The sequence below is a fragment of the Bos taurus genome, chromosome 7 (assembly GCF_002263795.3).
Source record: "Bos taurus isolate L1 Dominette 01449 registration number 42190680 breed Hereford chromosome 7, ARS-UCD2.0, whole genome shotgun sequence".
Taxonomy (NCBI): Eukaryota; Metazoa; Chordata; class Mammalia; order Artiodactyla; family Bovidae; genus Bos; species Bos taurus.
Genome location: NC_037334.1, coordinates 70,306,404 through 70,328,796, shown reverse-complemented (window position 1 = coordinate 70,328,796; position 22,393 = coordinate 70,306,404). Strand labels below are relative to the sequence as shown.

Below are 22,393 nucleotides of genomic sequence, written 5' to 3'. Positions count from 1 at the left end.
GGCACAGAGCGGGCTTTCTGAGCTTTGGCGCCTGACTCAGTGCTCTTCCCTGCTGAGAACTATAAGATGCTGGTAGCTTGTTCTAGGAGAGTAATAAGTATTGTTGTTTAACTTGTGTTGTTGAAATTCAGCTCCACTGTGTCTGACAGTATTTATCTAAAATACTTTCCCTGGTGCGCGTTCAAGTTCCAGTAAACCGTGTCTTATTGTGCGACCTTTTCATTTTCCAGTGAAAAGGGATCAGCTCGTCAGATAAAAGCTACAAGCCAGAGTACAGGAAAAATGCGTGCTCAGAAAATCCGAGCATGATTGAAAACAAGATGTGTTAAATCAATGCGGTTTATCGCCTGCCTATTCCCGGCAATTGCTGTTCTAAGCTCATTCTGAACACGCTGGATGATAAAAGTACAGTGTCAAGCACTCACTTGGGTGGGAACACAAGAAAACATGTTCATCAGACAGGGTGGGTGATTTTACCCCTTTGATAACAGTTATTGTCAAAACTCTTTGGGAAGAAATCTGAAGAACAATTATAGAAGGAATATTACTCTTGTTATATCAGAAGATATGCCAGTAGGGAAGAGAATGATGGATTTACCTTTAAACATTAAGGAAGAGATACAGAATGTGTTGGCCTCCAATTCTTAAAACACCAGCATCCATTACACACTGACAGCTGTCCTCTCTGCATTCAATTGAGCAAATATGGCTTTGAAACCTAATCGTAAGTGATTAATTAAAAAAAAGAAACTCCAAAATGGAAGAGATTGAAAGGCCAAAAAAAAAAAAAAATCCTGGAGATCTTTAAGTTTCTGTTTGCTTGAGGGATTTAATTTTAGTTTTAAACTTGCATCATATTTGGAAAACTAAGGATCCTGGAAGGCCAAACTGTTAAGAGCACATCATACGTAGTAACCGGGGCAACGTCATCAACTTCACCACAATTAGACAGCAGTAGAATTTTCCCTAATGATTCTACATTCACCTACTTCCCATTTTAGATAAGAGTATAACCCTCCAGGGCAAGAAGGGGGTATGTTTAAGAAATGCTCCACTTTTGCCTCTCATCAAAGATCTTCTGGAAAATACCAATTGGTTGTGGTAGGAAATAAGTCAGTTTAATGGATCTCAACAGCATTATGTATCTCTTTTTCTCAAAAGACAAATCAACTTTTGAGACCACAGCTCAGACCTATAAGAAGAACTTGATGAGACAGAAAGTACAGTTTCTTGATCATTTGGGAGGCAAGTTTAAAATGCCAGGGGGGCTTCTCCAATAGGTTTGTGCCTGTTGACAGTGAGCTTTAAAAAATCAGGCCAAGTGCGTGTTCACCTGTAAAAGTCAGGAGTCCGGCACAAGGATTCCTCCTAGTGCTGCATTTCTGTTGCACAGATACTTAGTTTTAAAAAAAGGTGCCATTTGATTGATTTGGTAGCTGGACTTGTCAATATGCTGCTAATTGAGATTTATCAATATTAAAATAGTCATCTTGGCCTAGTAAGTAGAGCACTGAGGCTTTTGTTCTGATTCCTGTAGCCAGCTCTTCCAGTGCCTCAGTTTCTCACCTTCAAATTGAGAGTAATAAATTTTAACATTTATGTCAAGGGCATATTAAAGGAATCAGTGAGATAAGGTCTATAAAGCGCTAGGATATTACTGGGAAAAGGGTTTTATATGACCTCGGGGTATGTTTGAAATGACACTTCTCCAAGGAATCATTGTGATCTTTAACATCTATTAAAAATATTCAGAGGTCCTTATAACTTAGAGAATAATTGAGTTCAGGAATGAACTAATCTTAAAAATTAGTTTTCTTTTGCAGATTCCTTCAAAAGTAACCCATCGATATGTAAATTGGTATATATTTTATGAGGATTTTTAGGAAATATATGAATCAAAAGTCTTGAAATGTATATATTATTTTATCCAAGAATTTCTCCTGAATGTTGTTCATTCCAACACTTAAACAGTGAAAATTTGGGGAAAAAATGCATCCCCACTAACAGGGGATTTATTGCATAAATTTTATGGACATCCATATAATATAATATGCTACAACCATTAAAAAGAATGAGATGGATATGAATATGTATATAATCTATATTTATATAAACCAATGTTGTGAGAATGCCTGAAAGCTTACACACTAATAAATAGCAACTCACTCCAGTATTCTTGCCTAAAGAATTCCATGGACAGGGGAGCCTGGCAGGCTACAGTCCATGGGTTTGCAGAGTCGGACATGACTGAGCAACTCTCACTCACTCACTCAAAAGTGTATCTGTTATGGGGCTTTCCCCCACTGTTTTGCATTTCTTTTGTATTTTTTATACAATAAGAATATATTCCTTTTAGGAAAACAGTAAAGCTTTTTCCATGTTGGAAAACAAAAACAAGTTGCTCTTAATTCTTGCTTCCTGCTCTTGATTGCTTTCACTTCTGGAGGAGTTATTAATTTCCAAATATATGCAATCCTTTTAAAACCATTCCAAGCGACAGTCCTCAGGGTCCTCCACCTCTCTCTCCCAGAGCCCGTGCATTTCTTCATACTGGGCTCTGATCCACTTTGCAGCTCCCATTCTGTCTCCAGTCTTTACCTCGCAGGCTCTGGCTCCAGTCTCTGTAAAGAGAATGCAGACACACAAGCCAGCTGTACCTCTGATGGGACCTACAGTAGAGAGAGGTATTACTTTCTTTGCTTTACTTTTGAGTCTCAGTGTTGTTGCTCCACATCAAGAGCAAACATTTGAAGACTACAAATAAGAAATCAGAGCATGTTCAGAGCCAGTTTGGACGTTTTTCTTTGGCTCCTCTATTGGTAAATTCTGCCCATGTTGGCTTCATCCTGACACCCTTCTGGTTCAGTGACAGCTTTCTGCAGTTCAGTGAGCCTCTTCCTAAAGCTCCTCTGAGCCTCCCTGGCTCCTGGGGCAGGGCGCCAGGCTGTGAAAGCATTTCACACCGAAAGCAGGGGCTCTGCTTGCAAGGGGTCTGGTGTTAGGTTTCTTAGGGAGTGTATCCCTTCCGGGAAGAGGCAACCCGGAATGCCTGTGTGCCCTACATATATAGGCGAGAGATGAAACATCCAAGCAGCTGGAAATGCAGCACATTTCTTCATTAAGCATATTTCTGGCTCTTGTTTAGGTTTCTGGTTGATTTTGAGGTTTATATCTTTTCAAGTCAGTCTTAAAGATAGGTTCCTGAAGATAACTTGCTGTTTTATTGTTCACCTCTGGTTGTTAATTTAGTGACTGAGGGAAAAATAGGGCCATTATGGAACAAAAAGACTCTGCCTAACACACATGTAATAACTCTTATGCCCAGAATGGATCTGCCTTGAAGGGAAATGCTCTGCTGCTATTCCTTTAGTTCAAATATAGAGTAGTCACCAGGGAAGCGTGGAGACCCAGGTGCTGGTTTTATCATTGCCTCTGCTATGAGGCCTTATTTATTACTTGGCATTGAGTCTAGATATTTGTTTGGACATTAAATGGCAATAGAATATAAATATTACCTTTCTAATATCTGCATTTCTTTTTATTTCCAGTCAAAATGACATCATGTCACACAACCATTAAAAAAAGGAAATTAAAACCCCAGAAAATATGTTAAAGCACTGCATTGAGTCACTGAGCCATAAAAGCAAGGGGACTCTGAGCTCTCATGTTAGAATGGCACCCAAAGCGCTGTTCCCTTGATGTTGGGGAACACAACTCTCTTGCCTTTTATTCCCGTTGTTTCCAGGGGTACCTATTCCAGAAGTTAAGGAGGACTGAGGAGTATTTTCTCTAAAAGGCAACCTGGCAAAGAGAAAATTCAGTTCTCATAGCTGAGAATGCATTTATCTTGATTATACGATTTTAATTTGCAAATAAGTCCTCTTAAAGAGATTTTTCTTTATTTGATGTGTTTTTGAAGTGGATTAAAGAAATGACAACTAAAGGCATGAAAAGGCCACAATCCACATATATATTTGGTTAAGATTGACTCATTACCAGATGTTTTGATTGAGTTTTGTAATCTTGTCCTTGTGAGTAGTATATTAAATCTGGTTGTATTATTCTAAATTTTCTTTGCATGTAGCCATGTGGACATTTGAACCCTGTAAATAGCTTTGTATAACCAGAGCTTTTCTGTCTTCACCAGAACCTTGGTTGAAGCCCCAAGGGGAACGGCTCTGTGTAGACTGGTTCTGCATGGAAAGTTGCTGGTTTCCTTTAGGGGAGTTGGAGATTGTGAGGTTGGGAGGGAACCCAGAGCCATTTATAAGCTGACCCTACATAAGGCCACATGAAGTGCTTTGATGTTTTCTAAACTATTATTTAACTTTTCCTTTTTGAAAAGTAATGACTCCAGTGTTACTGAGCCTCCATGCATGGATCCTATGCTTCCTCCCAGTACCCATTCCCCGGTATCCTGTCGTAGCTGAGAGGACCCTGCTGAAATGTCAGCTGATACATCTGCCCTGCAAGCTTGCTCTGCTGTGCAGAGTCATTTAATCTCAACTTTTGTGCATTGATAGGGAAGTTTCAGACTTCCTGTAGTGTATGCATGTACACAGCTCCATGAGGTCTTATTGAGCTTTCTCGACTAATATGTATCTACCTCTCAGAGTGATCAGGGCAGGAAATCTTGAAAGCAAATGTTTGTGGCTCCGCAGTGGTCCGGCCGGTCTTTCAGCCCACGTGGCCCTGTGGAATGGAGTGTGATGCTAGTGTCAGAGGAGCAGAGGGCTGACCCACCATCTGACCATCAAGGAGGCAAGAGGATGCATTGCTGAGCAGGAAGAAAGCCTGGCCAAGGGAGCTGGATCTGGGTTACAACCCTACAATCAGAGCAGTTCTCTCTCTTTAGGGCGAGATTATGTACACCTCTCAGACAGTTTATTTTTAATTTATTTATTTTTAATTTAAGGATAATTGCTTTACAGTGTTGTATCGATTTCTGTCATACATCAACATGAATCAGTCATAGGTACACACATGTCCCCACCCTCTTGAAACTTCCTTCCTCCTCCACCCCACCCACCCCTCTAGGTTGTCACAGAGCACTGGGTTGAGCTCCCTTGCATCATACAGCAAATTCTCACTGCCTGTCTATGTTACATACAGTAATATATGTCTCACTGCCACTCTCTCAGTTCGTTCTACCCTTTCCTCCCTCCCGCTGTGTCTACAAGTCTGTTCCCTATGTCTGTGTGTCTGCTGCTGCCCTACAAATAGATTCATCATTACCATTCTTCTAGAGTCCATATATATGTGTTTATACAAGATCCTTGTTTTGCTGACTTACTTTACTCTATATAACAGGCTCTAGGTTTATCCACCTCACTAGAACTGACTCAGATTTGTTCCTTTTTATGGCTGAGTAATATTCCATTGTATATATCTATCACAACTTCTTTATCCATTCATCTGTCAGTGGACATCTAGGTTTCTTCCATGTTCTGGCTATTGTAAACAGTACTGCAGTGAACACTGGGGTAAGTGTGTCTTTTATTTTTAAGGGCTACAGTTCAGTTCAGTTGCTCAGTTGTGTTTGACTCTTTGCGACCCCATGGACTGCAGCATGCCAGGCTTCCCAGTCCATCACCAACTCCTAGGGCTTGCTCATACTCATATCTATCAAGTCAGTGATATCACTGACATCATTTAAGGGCTTTTGTGACATAAAAGAGTTAATTCCTATCATCATCATCTGAACACATGGGAGGTACTAAAAATGATTATAGAATCAGTGGACAATTAATTATCTTGTGGAATTTTTTCCTCTTATTTTTCTTTTCCCCTGTTCCATGTGGCATGTGGCATCTTAGTTCCCTGGCCAGGTATTTAATGCATGCCCCCTGTACTGGGAGCAGTGTCTTAACCACTGAACCACCAGGGTAGTCTTATCTTATGGAATTTTTAAAGTACCCTCATTGGTCCCATTTTATTATTCTGATTTAAAAATGGAAGCTTTTCATCTTTGGGATTATGGATTTTTCTAAACCTCTGAGCCTCTCTTTTTCTGTTACCATCTCTAGCTGGTTTGGGATAACAGCCTCTCAAACCCTATTCAGAGTGTAGACTAGGTGTTTGGAAATGGGGTGACGTGAGGGGCTCTCATTACTGCAATCCTTTTGCAGTTGACAATTTGTTTTTTCTTTTTACAACCTCAGATACTTATACTTTGTGACTAATCACGTCTGATTAAGTTTTATTCTTTCTCTACCGAATTCTCAGAATTGTCCCAAATTTTGAGGGGAAAAAACTGACTAGTTACATTTCTTCTGGCGCCCCCTGAGCCCTGTGCTTGAATACAATGAAGTCACTTTGTTGAAGGATTAACTTTATATTACATTCTTGCAGAGTAGAAGTATGTCCCTAAGGTACGACTACCCCCACTGATGAAAATAAATATACCATTCTTTATGATTCCTCCCCGTTACCTTCTCTGTTGATTTTCAGAGAGTTTATGAATAGTCACATATTTATTCAACTGGCCGAAAGTATACTACTTATTTTTCTTATGGTCTGTAATAACCTAGGCAAGGTTATTAAAGGGTATACAGACCCCTTTTAAGGCAAAGTTTCTTATGTCATTACTTTATACAAGCAGGTCAGATTCCATCTTGGGAACAATCTCTTGCTCTTAACCTTTTTCTCTGATTATAAAAGTAATATATGTTCATTGTGGAAAATGTATACAATGCACAGCACAAAGAGAAGGAAGAAAAGCACTTTAAGACTCACTTCTTAGAACTACTGTTAAGCAGTTTATACACAGAAACCTTTTTCTTTCTTCTCTGTATATGTTCATTAAAAAAAAGTAGCCATACGGCAAAATGCTTCTGTGATCTGCTTCTTGGCATAGCAATATATTTTATGCCACTAAATATTTTTTCCCCAAAGCATTGCTTTTGAGGACTCCATCATATTCCTATGGGTGTGCCATAATTTAGCCATCCCCCTCCCTAGACTGTTAATCAGTTTTCAGGGTTTTACTTTTTATAAGTAATAATCTTTATCAGATGGCCCTTCTCACTTGGTAATTGGTTTAATACTTTTCTTTAGTCAGTGCAGTCAGAGAAATCATCAGGCAACTTTGAATTAAGACAATGAGCTTTGCTTACATATCTTTAGTGTTAATCTTTGTTTACAGCACTGGACAATGCCATCGAAATATTCAGTACCTAAATTGAGGGCAGGTTAATAAAAAATATGAGTGTAGAGCAAATCATAGAGGCATGGGAAATAAATTAAAAGCCTTTGTCCCTCTACCTAAAATATTTCCCCTCACATAGCATACTTCCATAGACTAGATGCTTATTTTTCTTTGAATAATGAATTTAATATATCTAATTCAGTTACTGTTTGTGGTAGCAGAATGACTTCTCCTCAGCTCTTTAGCTATTAGTTCTATATGATATTTGAATCAGTTCTTTTAATTGTGGATACTAAATGTCAGTCTTTCTGCTGTGAGTTGGTCCTGTAGTCAGAGAAATACATCCTCCCCTAATACATCAGACAGTCATTCAGTTAACAGCCACGAGTTTCTTGACACAGTAGGAATTAATTCATTATGCAAACAGCTGAAGGGGTAGGTCAACAAGTCAAGTTTTATTGGTGGCTTACACTGAAAAGTAAAACCAAGAATTAGACTTTTCAGCATGCTGAACTGTATCTTTAGGTATTAAAATAATACGTTTAATTGCCTAAAGCTGTTTTTATGGTTAAACATCTTTGTTGGCAATTGGCATTATGGGTGGGAGATATGTAATATACAGGTTAACCTAGGTGCTCATTCCTGTTGCTCTTGTGCATTTCTTGATTAAATACTGGGGATTTTATGAGTCACAGCCCCCCTGCATAAAGAATTCTATGGCTTTTTCTCTACAAGTCTAATTTGAAAAAAGAATTCTTCTCAAGGGTTTAGAAAGTAATTCATAAAATGGGAGGAATAATAAATATTATGCCTTAACTCATATACTAGTATAGAGAGGTTTGGTTCACTTGGGTGTAATTTTAGTTAATTTCCACAAGAGACAGATTGAAAGTTTACCATTTGGAAGTGGTAAGTGGGAGAAATGGCTAAATCTCATATTTGTAAAAATGATTACATTATCTTAAATGAAAATGCTACTATATTAACAACTTCAACAAGTACTGCATTTGGGTAAAAGAAATCTTCTTAATAAAAAGTTGCCTGAAGTTCACTCCAACTTAAAATACACAAGTGAGGAAAAAGTACTTACTCTGATTTATATGTCTTTTGGAGGTGTAATTATTGGCTTTTTACTCACCTATGTAAAACAATGTACTTTTGTAAATGGATTTCTGGCCACTTTATGCAGCCTTTTTTCCTTCATTTTTTTTTTCTTACATAAAAAGTAAGCACTGTCAATCAAGGAATTTTAAGGTTTATTTCCTCTTTAGAAATGATTGATAGCCTTTTAGATTTACAAGTTGACAAGTTAAAGGGTTCTATTGGTATAATTATGTACTAAATTCACAGTCTTTCAATTTAAATGTCCTTTTAAAACCACAAGATTATCATACCTGTATTTTGAAAAGTGGGCCAGTCAGTTTGGGTTGGTATACAAATTGCTTCCATTAGCCTTGGGACCTATTTGAATTTAATACAGTTTTTTAAAGTTAGCAGTAGTATGAATCTTAGTTTTAAAATTTAGGTTAATGGAAATGCATTTTAAGTAAAGCATGTGGCACCTTGTTTTCTAATGTATATAGCAAAATGTCTTTTTATTCAGTAAGGGAGAAACTATGTGTTTGAATACTTTGGTTACACTAAAAATAAAAGAACAAACCCACACACCCACCCATCACTTAGAGGAGATGAGGGATGAGGTAGAGGATGGAGCCGCCATCTTTTTCTGGTCAGGCAAGGAAGACTGGAGATATTTCATATCCTGGGGAGGAACTTTGCAAACCATATACCAGAGTGCACTTTGTGGCGAGTTGAATTTAAGGATGCTTTGAAGAAAGTGTAGTCAATTAGGGTACAGAAAGACCCACTATCTCCACAAATATTATGCTCTTCTTTTACTCTTTAAAAATTCATCTTGGATACCCAGCTGTTCTAAGCTAGTTGCTCCATAGGGGTTAGCCTTTTCCTGAAATAATATTATGTTGGTGCATCAGTCTGTCATCTTAGATGTGAGGGTGTCATATCAAGGGCATTTTCAATACCTGTCTCTTTTCAGAGTCTTCCAAGGGTAGCACAGGCTTTGCATACTGAGAAGATCCAGTCTCCTGTGCCCATCGCCACACTCTTGCTTAATTGCCACCGCTGGCATTGAGATCCTCTATCAGCTGAAGGCCACTCAATATTTTGTAGCTATGCAGATACTTATGCCGTTTATGACTGTAAACACCCTTGGACAAGCCTTCCAGTGTTTTAACCCAACCTTCTGACTAAAGGAAATCCTATAGCCTTATATCCAATTCCATTTTACTCTCTACCTTCAACAATGTAAGAAATACGGAATTTGGCCAGAAGAGCAGAGTTCAGGACCTGCTTCTCATGTTCTTTAGAGTGAGTCAGTCCCCACCATGGTAAAGAGCAGGAATTAGATGGTAGAAGTGTTCAACAAAAGGGATCATCTGTCCATCATTTTATGATCTAATTCAAAAGTATCAATGAAACCTTGGACTTCCTAGTTATTTCCACACCATAAGTGCTACAAATCATATGCTGCTTTATTTCCTGAAATTGTTCTAATTGTATGACTTCTTCATTGCAGCGCTCAACGAACCCACCATTGATTATGGTTTCCAGAGGTTACAGAAGGTTATTCCCCGGCACCCTGGTGACCCTGAGCGTTTGCCAAAGGTAGGATACCTTCTCTTTGGTTTGTAGTCTCTGGAGATGTGGGCTTGGATGATTGGCAGAAAGCTTTGCTACCGATAAAATTTCATAGAGAAGCAACTCAGTATTTCTGTGCTTTGTGTATTTAGTACAGTAAGGTAAGCAGTGATCAAAGTAATAAGCACTCATGTGCCAGGTAGTGTTGTACTTATTTGTACTTGGGTCATTGTACATACATGCTAAGTTGCTTCAGTCATGTCTGACTCTTTGTAACCCCAAGAACGACAGCCCACCAGGCTCCTCTGTCCATGGAGATTCTCCACACAAGGATACTGGAGTGGGTTGTCAAGCCTTCCTGTAGGAGATCTTCCCAACACAGGGATCAAACCTGCATCTCTTAGGTCTCCTACATTGTCAGGTGGGTTCTTTACCACTAGCACCGCCTGGGAAGCCCACTTGTGTCATTTCTTCCTCTCAAAAACCCTTGGAGATTGGTACCATGACCACCTCTATTTTAGAGAAGAAAGTAACTAAAGAGAGGTTAAATCAATTGCCCAGGGTCACACAACATGTAAACTGCTGAACTGAGATTGAGATCCACGAAGCCTGGCTCCAACGTCCAGATTATTAATCATTCTATCATATCATTTCTCAAGAAGAAACAGAATATTTCTTTCTAGCCCCATGACAATCTTTACTTATTCCTGGTGAGGGGAGAACAGCTAGAGCTCAAAGGAAAACATATTGGCAGATCTTGCATTTGGGTCACTGAGACATGAGCCTCTTCCCTCCAGAAACATCCCACCTAAGATACAATTGGGAGAAATTAAACAGAAATGCCAGTCAGAGAAATATATGTCATACAGTGGTCTGTCATTAATTGCCAGTGCAGAAAAAAGGAAATGCACATCTGTTGGCTTCTCTTCTGTACCGTTGTCAGTGTTGAGATATTCCCATCTCTGTAGATACAACACCATGCATAACAGAAAACAATAGCCACATTTAACAAAAGGACAACCAATGCTGTGTGAGGACTCAGAGGAGAGAATGCTAAATGCTAAAGAATGTCAAAGGGCAGGACGATGCACAGTGAAATTTCATTGACTACACAAGCCACAGTAAGTCTAGAGATACGTCGTCTCCAGGTCTGTTTCCCCTCATAAAGCACCTACAAAAATGAAATTGACATCCTTCCAAGCTCAGCAAACTTCTTTAGGTGATCAATTCATCATCGCATCTTACCTGTGGGGTCTGCTGCATGGGGGGGGGGGGTGGGCAGGGCCACCTGTCAGAATGGGCTTTGTTCAGGAGAAAGCTACCCCACCCCCTGAAACTGATGCACAGATATGAGGGGCGGACAGGGTGGTGAGGCGCCCTGCCTGCCGGAAGAGAGGAAGAATTGTGACAAGCAAAGTCTGTCCTCTCCTAAGCCTGGGAAGAACTACAGAGCCTTCAGTCTCAGCCCTGAGTTCCCATTACAGTTTCACCTCCACTAGGTGCCATTCACCTTAGAAAAACTTCCTGAGAGCATTTCACCTGAGGAAGAAACCCTATGATGTGTCAGTCTGTTCAGATCCTTGTCTTTGCAAGGGGCCTCCACCTTACACCTCCTTCCCTTTAACCCTGACTTATTCTCGGTGAGCAATTAGAGAATCTAAGAGTAATAGTGACTCTTCCTCTGCTTCTGCAGCATAGGTGTGCCATGGAGAGAATTATCTTTAGTTTTCTTTGTCTGGCAAGAACCTAGCTCCCATGCATTTCCTATGGGAAAATAATTGATAATTTCATAGCACAAGGATGTAATTAATATGTGTCCACCCAGTGGTCAGTACCTAAGGTTTCTGAGTGGTAGAAAGAAGTCAGGAGTGCATAGCAGATTCTTCCCATTGTTTCCACTTGGAAACCATTTTCACTTTCATTTGGCATCTCTCTCGACTCTGCTGAAGGGACTGGAGAGTCAGGTTGGGTGAGGTGGAACTCAGAACCATGGCACCTCCAGCTCTGTCGTCTGGGTCAAAATTCATTTTTGCCCCATAATTCTTTACCACTCTATTCCTCAATTTCCTTATGTGTCAAATGGAGATAGTAATATTTCCTTCTTTGGGGGGTTGCCTTCATCACTTATTTATCACTCAACAAAAAGGTAGCTATGATTATTTGCCAGCTGTGAGAATGAGACTCTGACTTTGGAGAGCTCTCCTAACCAATCTCTGCCACTCAGGAAATCCCAATCTGGGTCACCAGTGGACTGTATGCTTTATTTTCTTTGCCTCAGTTTCTTCATCTATAAAATGGGGGTAAGATAACATGCAGACATTACTGGGATCACATCAGGATAAAAAAAAGTAATCCCGTGTGTTACATGGTATAGTTTCTGGTGCACGGCTGCCATTCTATAAATACTTACTGAAAAAACAGGAGACAAATTTGGTTTAATGGTTGAGGTCTCTAGCTCCCACGCAGTACTAATTCATAAAGAAAGGAGAGAAACAGGAATATATGGTTGATTTTCTTTCATCATTTTAAGTATGTCTTGCCATTCCCTCCTGGCTTGAAGAGTTTCTATTGAAAGATCAGCTGTTATCCTTATGGGATTTCCCTTGTGTGTTATTTGTTGTTTTTCCCTTGCTGCTTTTAATATTTGTTCTTTGTGTTTGATCTTTGTTAATTTGATTAATATGTGTCTTGGGGTGTTTCTCCTTGGGTTTATCCTGTTTGGGACTCTCTGGGTTTCTTGGACTTGGGTGATTATTTCCTTCCCCATTTTAGGGAAGTTTTCCACTATTATCTCCTCAAGTATTTTCTCATGGTCTTTCTTTTTGTCTTCTTCTTCTGGAACCCCTATGATTCGAATGTTGTAGCGTTTAATATTGTCCTGGAGGTCTCTGAGATTGTCCTCATTTCTTTTAATTCGTTTTTCTTTTATCCTCTCTGATTCATTTATTTCTACCATTCTATCTTCTAATTCACTAATCCTGTCTTCTGCCTCTGTTATTCTATTATTTGTTGCCTCCAGAGTGTTTTTAATTTCACTTATTGCATTATTCATTATATATTGACTCTTTTTTATTTCTTCTAGGTCCTTGTTAAACCTTTCTTGCATCTTCTCAATCCTTGTCTCCAGGCTATTTATCTGTGATTCCATTTTAGTTTCAATATTTTGGATCAATTTCACTATCATTATTCGGAATTCTTTATCAGGTAGATTCCCTATCTCTTAGATGGTAACAATAACCCGGTGTATGAGACAGCAAAAGAGACACTGATGTATAGAACAGTCTTATGGACTCTGTGGGAGAGGGAGAGGGTGGGAAGAATTGGGAGAATGGCAATGAAACATGTAAAATATCATGTAGGAAACGAGTTGCCAGTCCAGGTTCGATGCATGATGCTGGATGCTTGGGGCTGGTACACTGGGATGGCCCAGAGGGATGGTATGGGGAGGGAGGAGGGAGGAGGGTTCAGGATGGGGAACACATGTATACCTGTGGCGGATTCATTTTGATATTTGGCAAAACTAATACAATTATGTAAAGTTTAAAAATAAAATAAAATTAGAGAAAAAAAATAAATAAATAAAACTATAAAAAAAAAAAAAAAAAAGGAATATATGGTTGAGTGTTGTGTATTTGCTTTTAAAAACATCTTCACGGTTGCACATCACGTTCAGAAACGTTAAACAAATAGCCCAGGCACGTGTCTCTTCGTCCCTGGTGGCCCAGTGGTGAAATTCCCAGCCCTGCTTTCCTGGGTTTGGGAAGAGTAATCAAGGACACAATGGGTTTGTGTGTTAAGGAAACACTCCATAGCTTGCATCCAGCCACTGCGCCGTGCGAGAGCTTTGGCCGGAGCCCACCCCAGGAAGCTCCCTCTGTGACTCAGATCAGAGTGGTGTCCTCTTGGCTCTGAATGTGAAGGTGGAGTGAGAGTTCAAGAGCAGGGTCAGGAAGTGGCGGATGGAGCCAGCACGAGGTATTCCTGTGGACCTGGGAGATTTATAGTCCTGCTGTCCATTGTTTGAGGGATGAAAACGGGCTCCGCCTTTCTTAGAATCGTGGTCAGTGTTTGTCAAACAGGAGTGTTTCAGTGCGCCATGGACCACACACCTTAAAAAACAAACTCCACTTTATTAAACCCATGTGTTTGTGAATAGACAAAGCTAGATTCATACAACCACCCACATATTCTGTCAAATGAAACTGCTCCAAAGACCAAGCAGACAGCTTTCCATAATAATATGCCTTTGTATGCTGGCTTGCACTTTTTCAAAGAACTTGTACATGCTTTGTTTTATGGGAGCCCCTCTTGTGAGAGAAGTCGGGAAAGCAGACCTCATTCCCATTTACCAAATGAGAAAATGGGAGCAAGTGGGAATCCTTCTCTGTAGATGATTTTTGTCCCCAAAAGCTACCATCAGGGATAGTTGCCATACACACCGATTTAAAATCCTGTCATTATGCAAAGCCCAGGTGTGACTCGGTTTCGTTTCTCATGTGCGTGTGGAGAAGGGCAGGCTGAGGGTTTTCAGCTGCAGCATTCTCTTCTGTCATACAGATGTGCCTACCTCTCTGGATTGGCAGGAGGGAGAGGAACTTTTGACCAACTTTGGGGTGAAAGTTGACTTTTCTTATCATGTGGAGGTGAGGGGGATGGCGACTGTGGTCACTCAGAAGCTCTGAGATGCTGAGATGCAGGAGGCCCTCCAGAAGTACTGAGCAAGGAGCTGGCCGTCTCTGTTTTGAAGGCCAGAGGTGTCCCTGTCCCGTTTCAGTTTGCCAGCTGTCTTCCTGAGTGATCCGTGAGCATCAGTACCGAGGCATCGCACTTGGCCGGCATTCGCATGTCTGCGGTGAGGCCCAAGGAATCGGTAACATGTACGTCGTGCCCGCAATGTGCCTGGCATGGCTTTATCAAGGTTTCTGAAAAGCATAGCGGTCAGGAGGGGAGACTCAGGTTAGGTGGACATGGATTTTGAAAACCGCCTGCACTGTCTGTGCACGGACTCACCCTTCCCAGACTCAGATTCCTCCTTCGGAAAGCAGCTGCCCCACATTGTGGCTGTTGGGTGTTAATGAGATAATTTATGCAAGGGGCCTCTCGGGCGGATAGCGAGACTTCAGTATATGGGGGCTATTATTCCTGGCAAGATGGGTACACCCCACATCACAGGGTCAGAGTTTCCAGAGGGCTGGCGGTGTGCCTCTCACAGCAAGCACATGGGAAAACTAGGGTTTGCACGCAGGGCCTCGGGCCTCGCTGCATCAGGTTCCCATTTCCCTCCAATTCTGGAAACCCAAGTGATTCTGCCTTGAGGCCACAGGCTTCTCTCTCCTGTCCCTCGCCTAACCTCAGCCCCATCCTACTTAAACATGCACCAGCTTTCTCTCTTTTCCCTGCCCAGAGGGGTTGGCATGGGGACCTGCACAGGGTAAATGTGTCTCTTCTCCAAGAGCCAGTCCCTCTTTTAGAGAAAATAAAGCAGTTTGAGAAAAGTAACAAAGGCGGCATTTGTGTATTTTGCTTTATGGAGCTGAAAATATCTGGTAAATTGATCCAGTGGGAGTAATAAATACACATTACTTTATCTTGTTCTTCATGTCCTATACCCTTGAGCCTTGATAGAACAACACCACTTAATAGACTTAAAAAAGAGTAATTACACTCATTGGTTGTGTGATTTTTCAGCCCTCCCAGCCCTGCCTGACCTTCTAATTTAGCTCACCGTGTCTAACTAATGCATTTATATTCATCTTTTATGAAGCATGTATAGTACAGAGTTGACTTTAGAGCCTTTCTCAAGCTGTCCTCCCCACTTTCCAGTCTGGTGAGCAGGGAGGAGAGTGGGGTGTCTCCATACCTCTGTGCCTATAGATAACACGTGCACACGGCACACAGCATTCTTTTTGTTATCCTTTATGAAACATAATATAAAGTATTTATTACATTTTTTACTTTAAAGCTTTTATACATTCTAGCATTATTTACAGCTAAACACGCAGGCAAAAGATGCAAGTGTTTTTAAAATGATTACTGTTAATGTTTCTGCTTGTCAGAAGTGCTTAAATTTTCCTGCACTTTGTCTAAAAACTTAGTACTGTTGCCTTTTAAGCACAACACATTTAAAAGATCTTGCAAGTCAGATTTGCAAACACTGCTGACAGTTTGTGATGAATGATATTGCAAAATTTGCAAGATGTTTGTCATTTCACACAGCCGACATATTAAGGAACAGATTAAGAAACACGAAACCCCTACAGAACACAACCATCCCAAACGCAAACCCAAACAAACCTCAACCAAACCTTGAACCCAGAGAGCGCACACACCGGAATCTCTCACCCGGGTTTTCTCTCCCTACTTCCCACTCAGCCAGTGGAACCCAATTGTTCTCACTGCATTTTCTCTCACCATATGGTCTCCTCATTACCATACACTAAGAGTCCATATGGGAAACTTGTGAAATGAACTGTATTCATTTTAACTGCCAGATGAGCAGCCTTTTGCTTTGCAAGCTTAGCTTAAGTCATCTGCTGTCTTCATGTTGTTATGGCAACAGGGCACCAATAAAAAATTCTAATCTACTGTAAGTGATCACAGTATTTTAAGTGCTTGCCTATAACTGCCCTCAAAGGGGAGGAAGAAGGAGGGGGTTATCTTTGTCCAGGGAGCAAGGGTGGTTCTTCATTCCAGCAGGTGTCAGTAAAGATGCTGGTGAGACAGAGAGTGAGGTCCCAGGCTGGCTGTGGAGTAGGTGCAGTAGATGCTGACGGTAAGGAGGTGGGCTGCTGAGGCATGGATGGTACTGAGGAGGGGCTGTGGACCCTTTGGGCAGGTATAGAGAAAACACTGAATGTTAGAAACCATAGTTCTCCCATTAGAAATAAGACTGCTCGCATGGTGCAGCCCGCCATGAATAAAACTCAAGGTTCTGAACCACAACATAGGCAGCAGATCCTTGGGGTAGCTTCTCATTCACTGGTGTGCAAAAAAATAACAATCCCAGCCTCTTCTTCCTGTACACGGGAATTAGTCATTTCCAACACCATGCTAATTAAGAGTACCTTAAAGTAATGGAAGTAGGCAGCAACATCCTTAAATATAAATCATTTTCACCTCCACAGGCCACATGATATGTTTCATCTCTGTCGCTCTATCTGTATTGAAAGTGAATGTTTATAGTCTCAGTTCATCAGTTCGCATTAGCCTCATGCTGAATATTTAAACACAGAACAATCTGAACACACCATGAAGGAAGACAGTGACTGCACTTTCATTTGGAACAGCAAGGGCTCATCTAATAATAATTTAGTAAATCAGCCATTTAGTGACTCAGTTGTGCACTGCATTGTGCCAAATATTATTCAGTTCCACTGTACACTTGCAGAATGGAAATTCAGATGCTAGTCACAGGCACTGGTTTTGCTCAATGCAGACACGAGACCCAAAATCACCCGCCCTAAAGATCGGCCGTGTTTAGTGATTTATCATAAATACAGAGCTGGGGCAAAATTAAACTGGAGTCGGCTGTATACCATGTATTCTAATTATGTTTTTATTGTTTTAGTCTTTATGCAAAGACTATCTGTAATTCAAAACCTGCAGTTGCATCAGTGAAAATACAAATAAGAAATCTTTGCATAACCACATTGCCTGTTAGCAGAAAAGGGGATGACTGAGGGTTTCAGAAGAGGAGAAAGAAAAACCCTATGTCTTTATCTTTTACTCTGTGACACCGGCCCTGCTCTCTAATCCTAATCATTTATTTGTTTTGTTTTTAAGAAACTCTATTAACATTATATCTGGGAACCAAAATGACTCAAAAAAAAAAAAATACAGTAACAAAAACAAGTCATATGGTATATTCACCTCTTAGGAAAAGCATGCTTGGGTTTGATTCCAAAAACCATTTTGTCTCTGCCTTTTCTTGTCAAAAACACAAACTGTGGAATGCAGTTCTTTTTTACCCCTCTCTCCTCTGTCTCTGCCAGAAAACTCACAGGCAAATTCCACTTCCCCATTTTGATAATATGCCCAGTTTAGGGGCTTGGTGTCCCCTCCTACTTATGCTTTTATCAGGGGAGTTTAACCTAGTTTTGTGTGCCCTTAAAATTGTATACACAAGTGTGTGTGTGTGTGAGATGAGTATGCACACACCTGCATCACACATTATTTTTCTGGGGAGGGAGATTGTAGATTCATTAAAAAGGCCATGACTCCCACAGAAGTTTTAATTTTCACTGTGTTACTTTATGTATGTTATCTTTAACTAACCAACTCTGCAATAAGTTATTCTGTCACTATTGAATCATGCCCAATTTAGAGATGAGGAAACTGAGGCTCAGGACAGCTCGTGCAGCTGTCGATAGAGATTTTCCATTTCCAGATTTCCTCACCATTAGTCTGTTCAGAGTCTTTCACAGGGTTTTGCAGGCACATAATCCACATTGGCTCTAAGAATGCACATAGTTTGCCCAAATTCTCTGGAAAATAAGGAAGGGTTATCACTGCTATCTCTGCCTCCTGCTCCGTAAGCCTCACTGGCTGTCTGCTGAGCTCGAAGCTGGTCTGAGTCCACCGATGAGGAAACGGAGGAAACCGAGGGTTGCATTTGCAATGCTGAAAGTGGCCGAGCAGGTTTTGAGTCAATGCTTTTGGATTCCAGAGCCCGAATCTCTAAAGCACTGCCTCCTAGAATTAAGAAATGGGAATTGTAAGAAAAAAGGCAGTTTTATAAACCAGATTTTTAGAATTTCGCAAGTTCAGCTAGGGGGAGGAGGAAGGTGGTAGCAGGGTCTGAGGGTAGCTCACAGATGGCTGAGTCAGGGGAAAGAGGCAGCAGGAATTAAAAATACAGTACCAGGAGATAATTCTCTTTCTCTTTAGCCCCCGAGTCATCACGGCAGGGACTTGTAATAACAGCTACTCCAATAGCCTGTATTCTTGAGCCTCCTTCAAGTCCTTTTTTAGCATGGAGCTCTTGATGGGTGGGTGCGCACGCATGTGTGTGGGTAACTTTAACCTTCATATCACACCCTGTGTACAGAGGCTTTGAATATAATTACTCATTAGTTCAAGGAGAAGTCACAGGGGAGGCACAAGGGGCTCATTTCTACCCAACACCCTTCTCTTAAAGACCAAAGAAACAGAGACACTAGGAGGTTTCCGGCCATGCTTGCTGTTTTCAGCCTTGAGTAACACTTCAATTAAACACTGGAGTAATAAGAACCAACAGAGCCCCAGCAGTCTTGAGGCAGTGAATTTTAATTGCAGTTATAGTCAGGACCATCTGTAAAGCTTTGGGAATCATCATTTACAGATACCATTCGTCTGGAGGTACATGCAATAACCAATGATGTTCAACAATTTAAGAAGCCAAAACCAACTCTATTTTTGCCTCCCTTAGATATCCTTAAAGTTCAGCGTAGTTCCAGCCTGCATGCATCACTTACTCAAGTTGAACTACACGTACTTGTCCAAAAATATAAATATACACATACATTTGTATACACACACGCCAGACACACATACACAGACATACGCCGACGTACATAAAATGAATCTCTTTGTTTACTCAATGGTCCTCTTACTTTCAAACTAGATATTTATTCTCTCTCACCCTAGGGAAAGGGAAGCCACAGCCAAAAGACAAAGAGAAACACAAGTAGTTAATTTCTGGCTTTCGTGTTTCTAAGAGCCCAGGCCTTGGCAACTTAAAAGAGTTTCAAGGGTAATTTTGACTCTAGGCAGGTTTTGTTTCATGTGCTGACTTTACAACCTAGCCCTGAAAAAGGCACCTCTGTCCACAGCCTTCTCTTTAAGCAGAGACTTTCATCCTGATCAGAAAGTCGATTTCCAAGGCCACTCAGCAGGACCTAACCCAGAGCGTTGGTCTTAAACCAGTACAATGAATCGGAATAAGAAGAGCCAGCCAGAGGTTACCAAGTTCAGCTCTGTACCTCCAAGCAGGTCATATCCACAAGGGTGCAGACACCATTTTTCACTGTATTTGTGGCGGGAAGCACCCCAGGCTCCCATTCACCAATTACCATGACACCATTTAGAAGAGAATGCCACGAGACCAAAAAGAAGCGGGGGAAGCCATTGTCATCACTCTCCTCAGGAATACCTGGTTTCACAATTTATACTTAACTGCTGACACTTGAAAAGTCGAACATTTTGGTAAAATGAATCAAGCTGTAATGTTTCTTTTATGAGATCCCCTTGCAGGAAAGGGAGGTTTGGCACCTCGTGGAGACCAAGCTTAGTTATCCATCATAGTAAAGTCAGCTGTCCTAGCCGGCTTCTCAGAGGTCACGCGATCGAACCAGCAGCTCTTACAACTATATTATTGCTTACGGAACAGTAATTGAGGCACAAGATAAAAATTACCTGGTCTAATAGGCAGCGAACAATTTTCACTCAATAAAATTATAAGCCAAATCATTCATTTCATAACACTCTGGCTAATTTATTTGTTGACCTTTTAATATCCATAGCTCTTCAGTGGTATTAACTGCAACTCAGACAAAATCTCTTGTTCATTTCACTTTCATTGATTTTTTTTTTCCATTGAGGCAATAACAGCTGCCTGAAAACAGCCTTTTTCTTTCCACTGTAAAAGTCAATCATGTAAGTTAGTATGTCTTACGTTGATATAGCTGCGTTAGCTTACAACTGCCTTAATTCCATGTGATTAAGAAGTCTTCTATACCATGCTTCTAACAAACGCAAAGCTTTCTGGTGCACCTTCAGCCACGTGGCACAATGATACCTAACATACGTTTGAGAAGTAAGAGGAGTATCATCTAATCTAAACACAAAATCGGCCTCAAAATTAGAGGATGTTTGGAAGCACCCCTCCCCTTCAAACCTCTACAGTGTCTTTAGAATACTTTTGAAGCCTCCTGTGTGAATAGCAGTAGACCCTTTCAAAATACTTAAATCCTTTGTTTTGAAAATTTCTGCAGATTTTGATTATGGTTTGAATTTTATCTTTCTTTAAAGGCTATGGGCAATGAGTGTGTGTTGGAATGCTCCTTAAGCTTCAACAGGGGCTTCTTATATAGTAAAATGCTCTGAAGTCTTTAGAATGCAGGGTTGTAAAATATAATTGTTACACATTTGGCATTTTATGCCTCCCTAGAAATAACCACTTGCTACCTACACCTCATCTATGTTCCTCCTTTCCATTTCAATTTACTCTAAAGTGGTCCTTAGCCATAATGAGAATGCCCCTTTCAACAGAAACATGTTTAATTATATCCATGCTAAATGTAAGCGACACTTCTCAGTCATAGGGCTTCTGAGTAAAGAGTGTTTAAAGTGTGACACTAAAGGCTTATAATGATCTGTGGTAAGCTCCATTTTGAGAAGTTCATAATACCAGAAAAAATGAAAAATTTAAGGAATGTCTCAGAGGATTGGAAACTAAACAGTGCTCAAGTATTATTTTGGTTTGTTTTATTCTTTCCCTCACCGCCCTCATTATAAGATTTTTTTTTTTTTAGGATGCAGAGTCTACTATTGTGGAATTTTCCATTTGGCTGAATAAACATAAAGGAAGTTGGGATAGAAAACTACCCTCCACAGAAATACCTTTCAGTACATCTAGTATTTATTGTGCTGTACATACAGCTCTGTGGGAAATGGGCTGCCAGAAACTTCCAATCAATTTTTCAGCTCTTAGACTTTCCAATTAGTGTCACCCACACTTTCAGAAGCAAGTGGGGAAAGAGCTGGAACTTAAAGGCTAATAAGCTGAATTACACTGTTCAAAATTTGAACCCAGTGTAAACTCCAGAGTGAGGAGGTGCATGGAGTCAGTGCTGATTTCATTGATAGGTGCTTATCGACTTTAAATCAGGAGTGATTTTGCCATTCTGATATTTGGACCCACTGTATCTTGAATCCCCTGATAAGGAAAGCAGATTGGTGATAAATGGGTGTCCAGGAAATGTGCAGTGACAGGAAAGTACTGTACTTCTTTCATAGGAATCACCCAAGTCAACTTGACTTTGATAATTGATGCTTATCATTTAGCTTCTGTTTTCTGCATCCCTCAAAACATTATTTTCTACTTGAGGGAGCATAAAGCCAAGCACAGATTGTCTTCTGAAATTACTGAAGCATCCCTGGGCTTTAATTTTATGAGGGAGTTTCCAGAGTCTCAAAATCTGATTCTGATATTTGAAATTAATGTTGTGTTGGTAAATGGGTACCCATCTGGCTTTATGAGTTGGTCTATATGTGTTCTGAATGGAAGGGAGTTCAGGCCATCTCCCCTGCTCATCTGGGTTTGAATTACTTAAAACATTGAACTGGATTTATAAATGGGCTCAGTATCAGATGGTTAGACACCCTTCCCACTCTCCCTGGGAGGCTGGGTGGGCACAGTGAATATGCACTTATTATGAAGAGCAACACATTTGGGATCAGATGCCGACGATTCACATGGAGGGTGAATAATCCTCAGAGATTTTACTGTCATAAAACAGAAGGAAAGATGAGTTAGCCATGTCTGCATATCAGATATGATATGCCTTGTTCCTGAGAGTATGCAAAAACCTAAGTATTTCTAAGGGTCTA

The 22,393-nt window shown here is 40.6% G+C and overlaps 1 protein-coding gene across 6 annotated transcripts in view; it reads left to right on the top strand.

The window, feature by feature from the left end:
* Window positions 1-22,393, top strand: part of EBF1 (EBF transcription factor 1) — a 430,360-nt gene that overhangs the window by 385,056 nt on the left and 22,911 nt on the right. For all 6 annotated transcript variants that reach the window (XM_059888301.1, XM_005209684.4, NM_001192916.3 and 3 more), the window contains one exon: window positions 9,744-9,832. In XM_059888301.1, coding sequence (XP_059744284.1) covers window positions 9,744-9,832 — 89 coding nt within the window. The remainder of the gene's footprint in view (window positions 1-9,743; window positions 9,833-22,393) is intronic.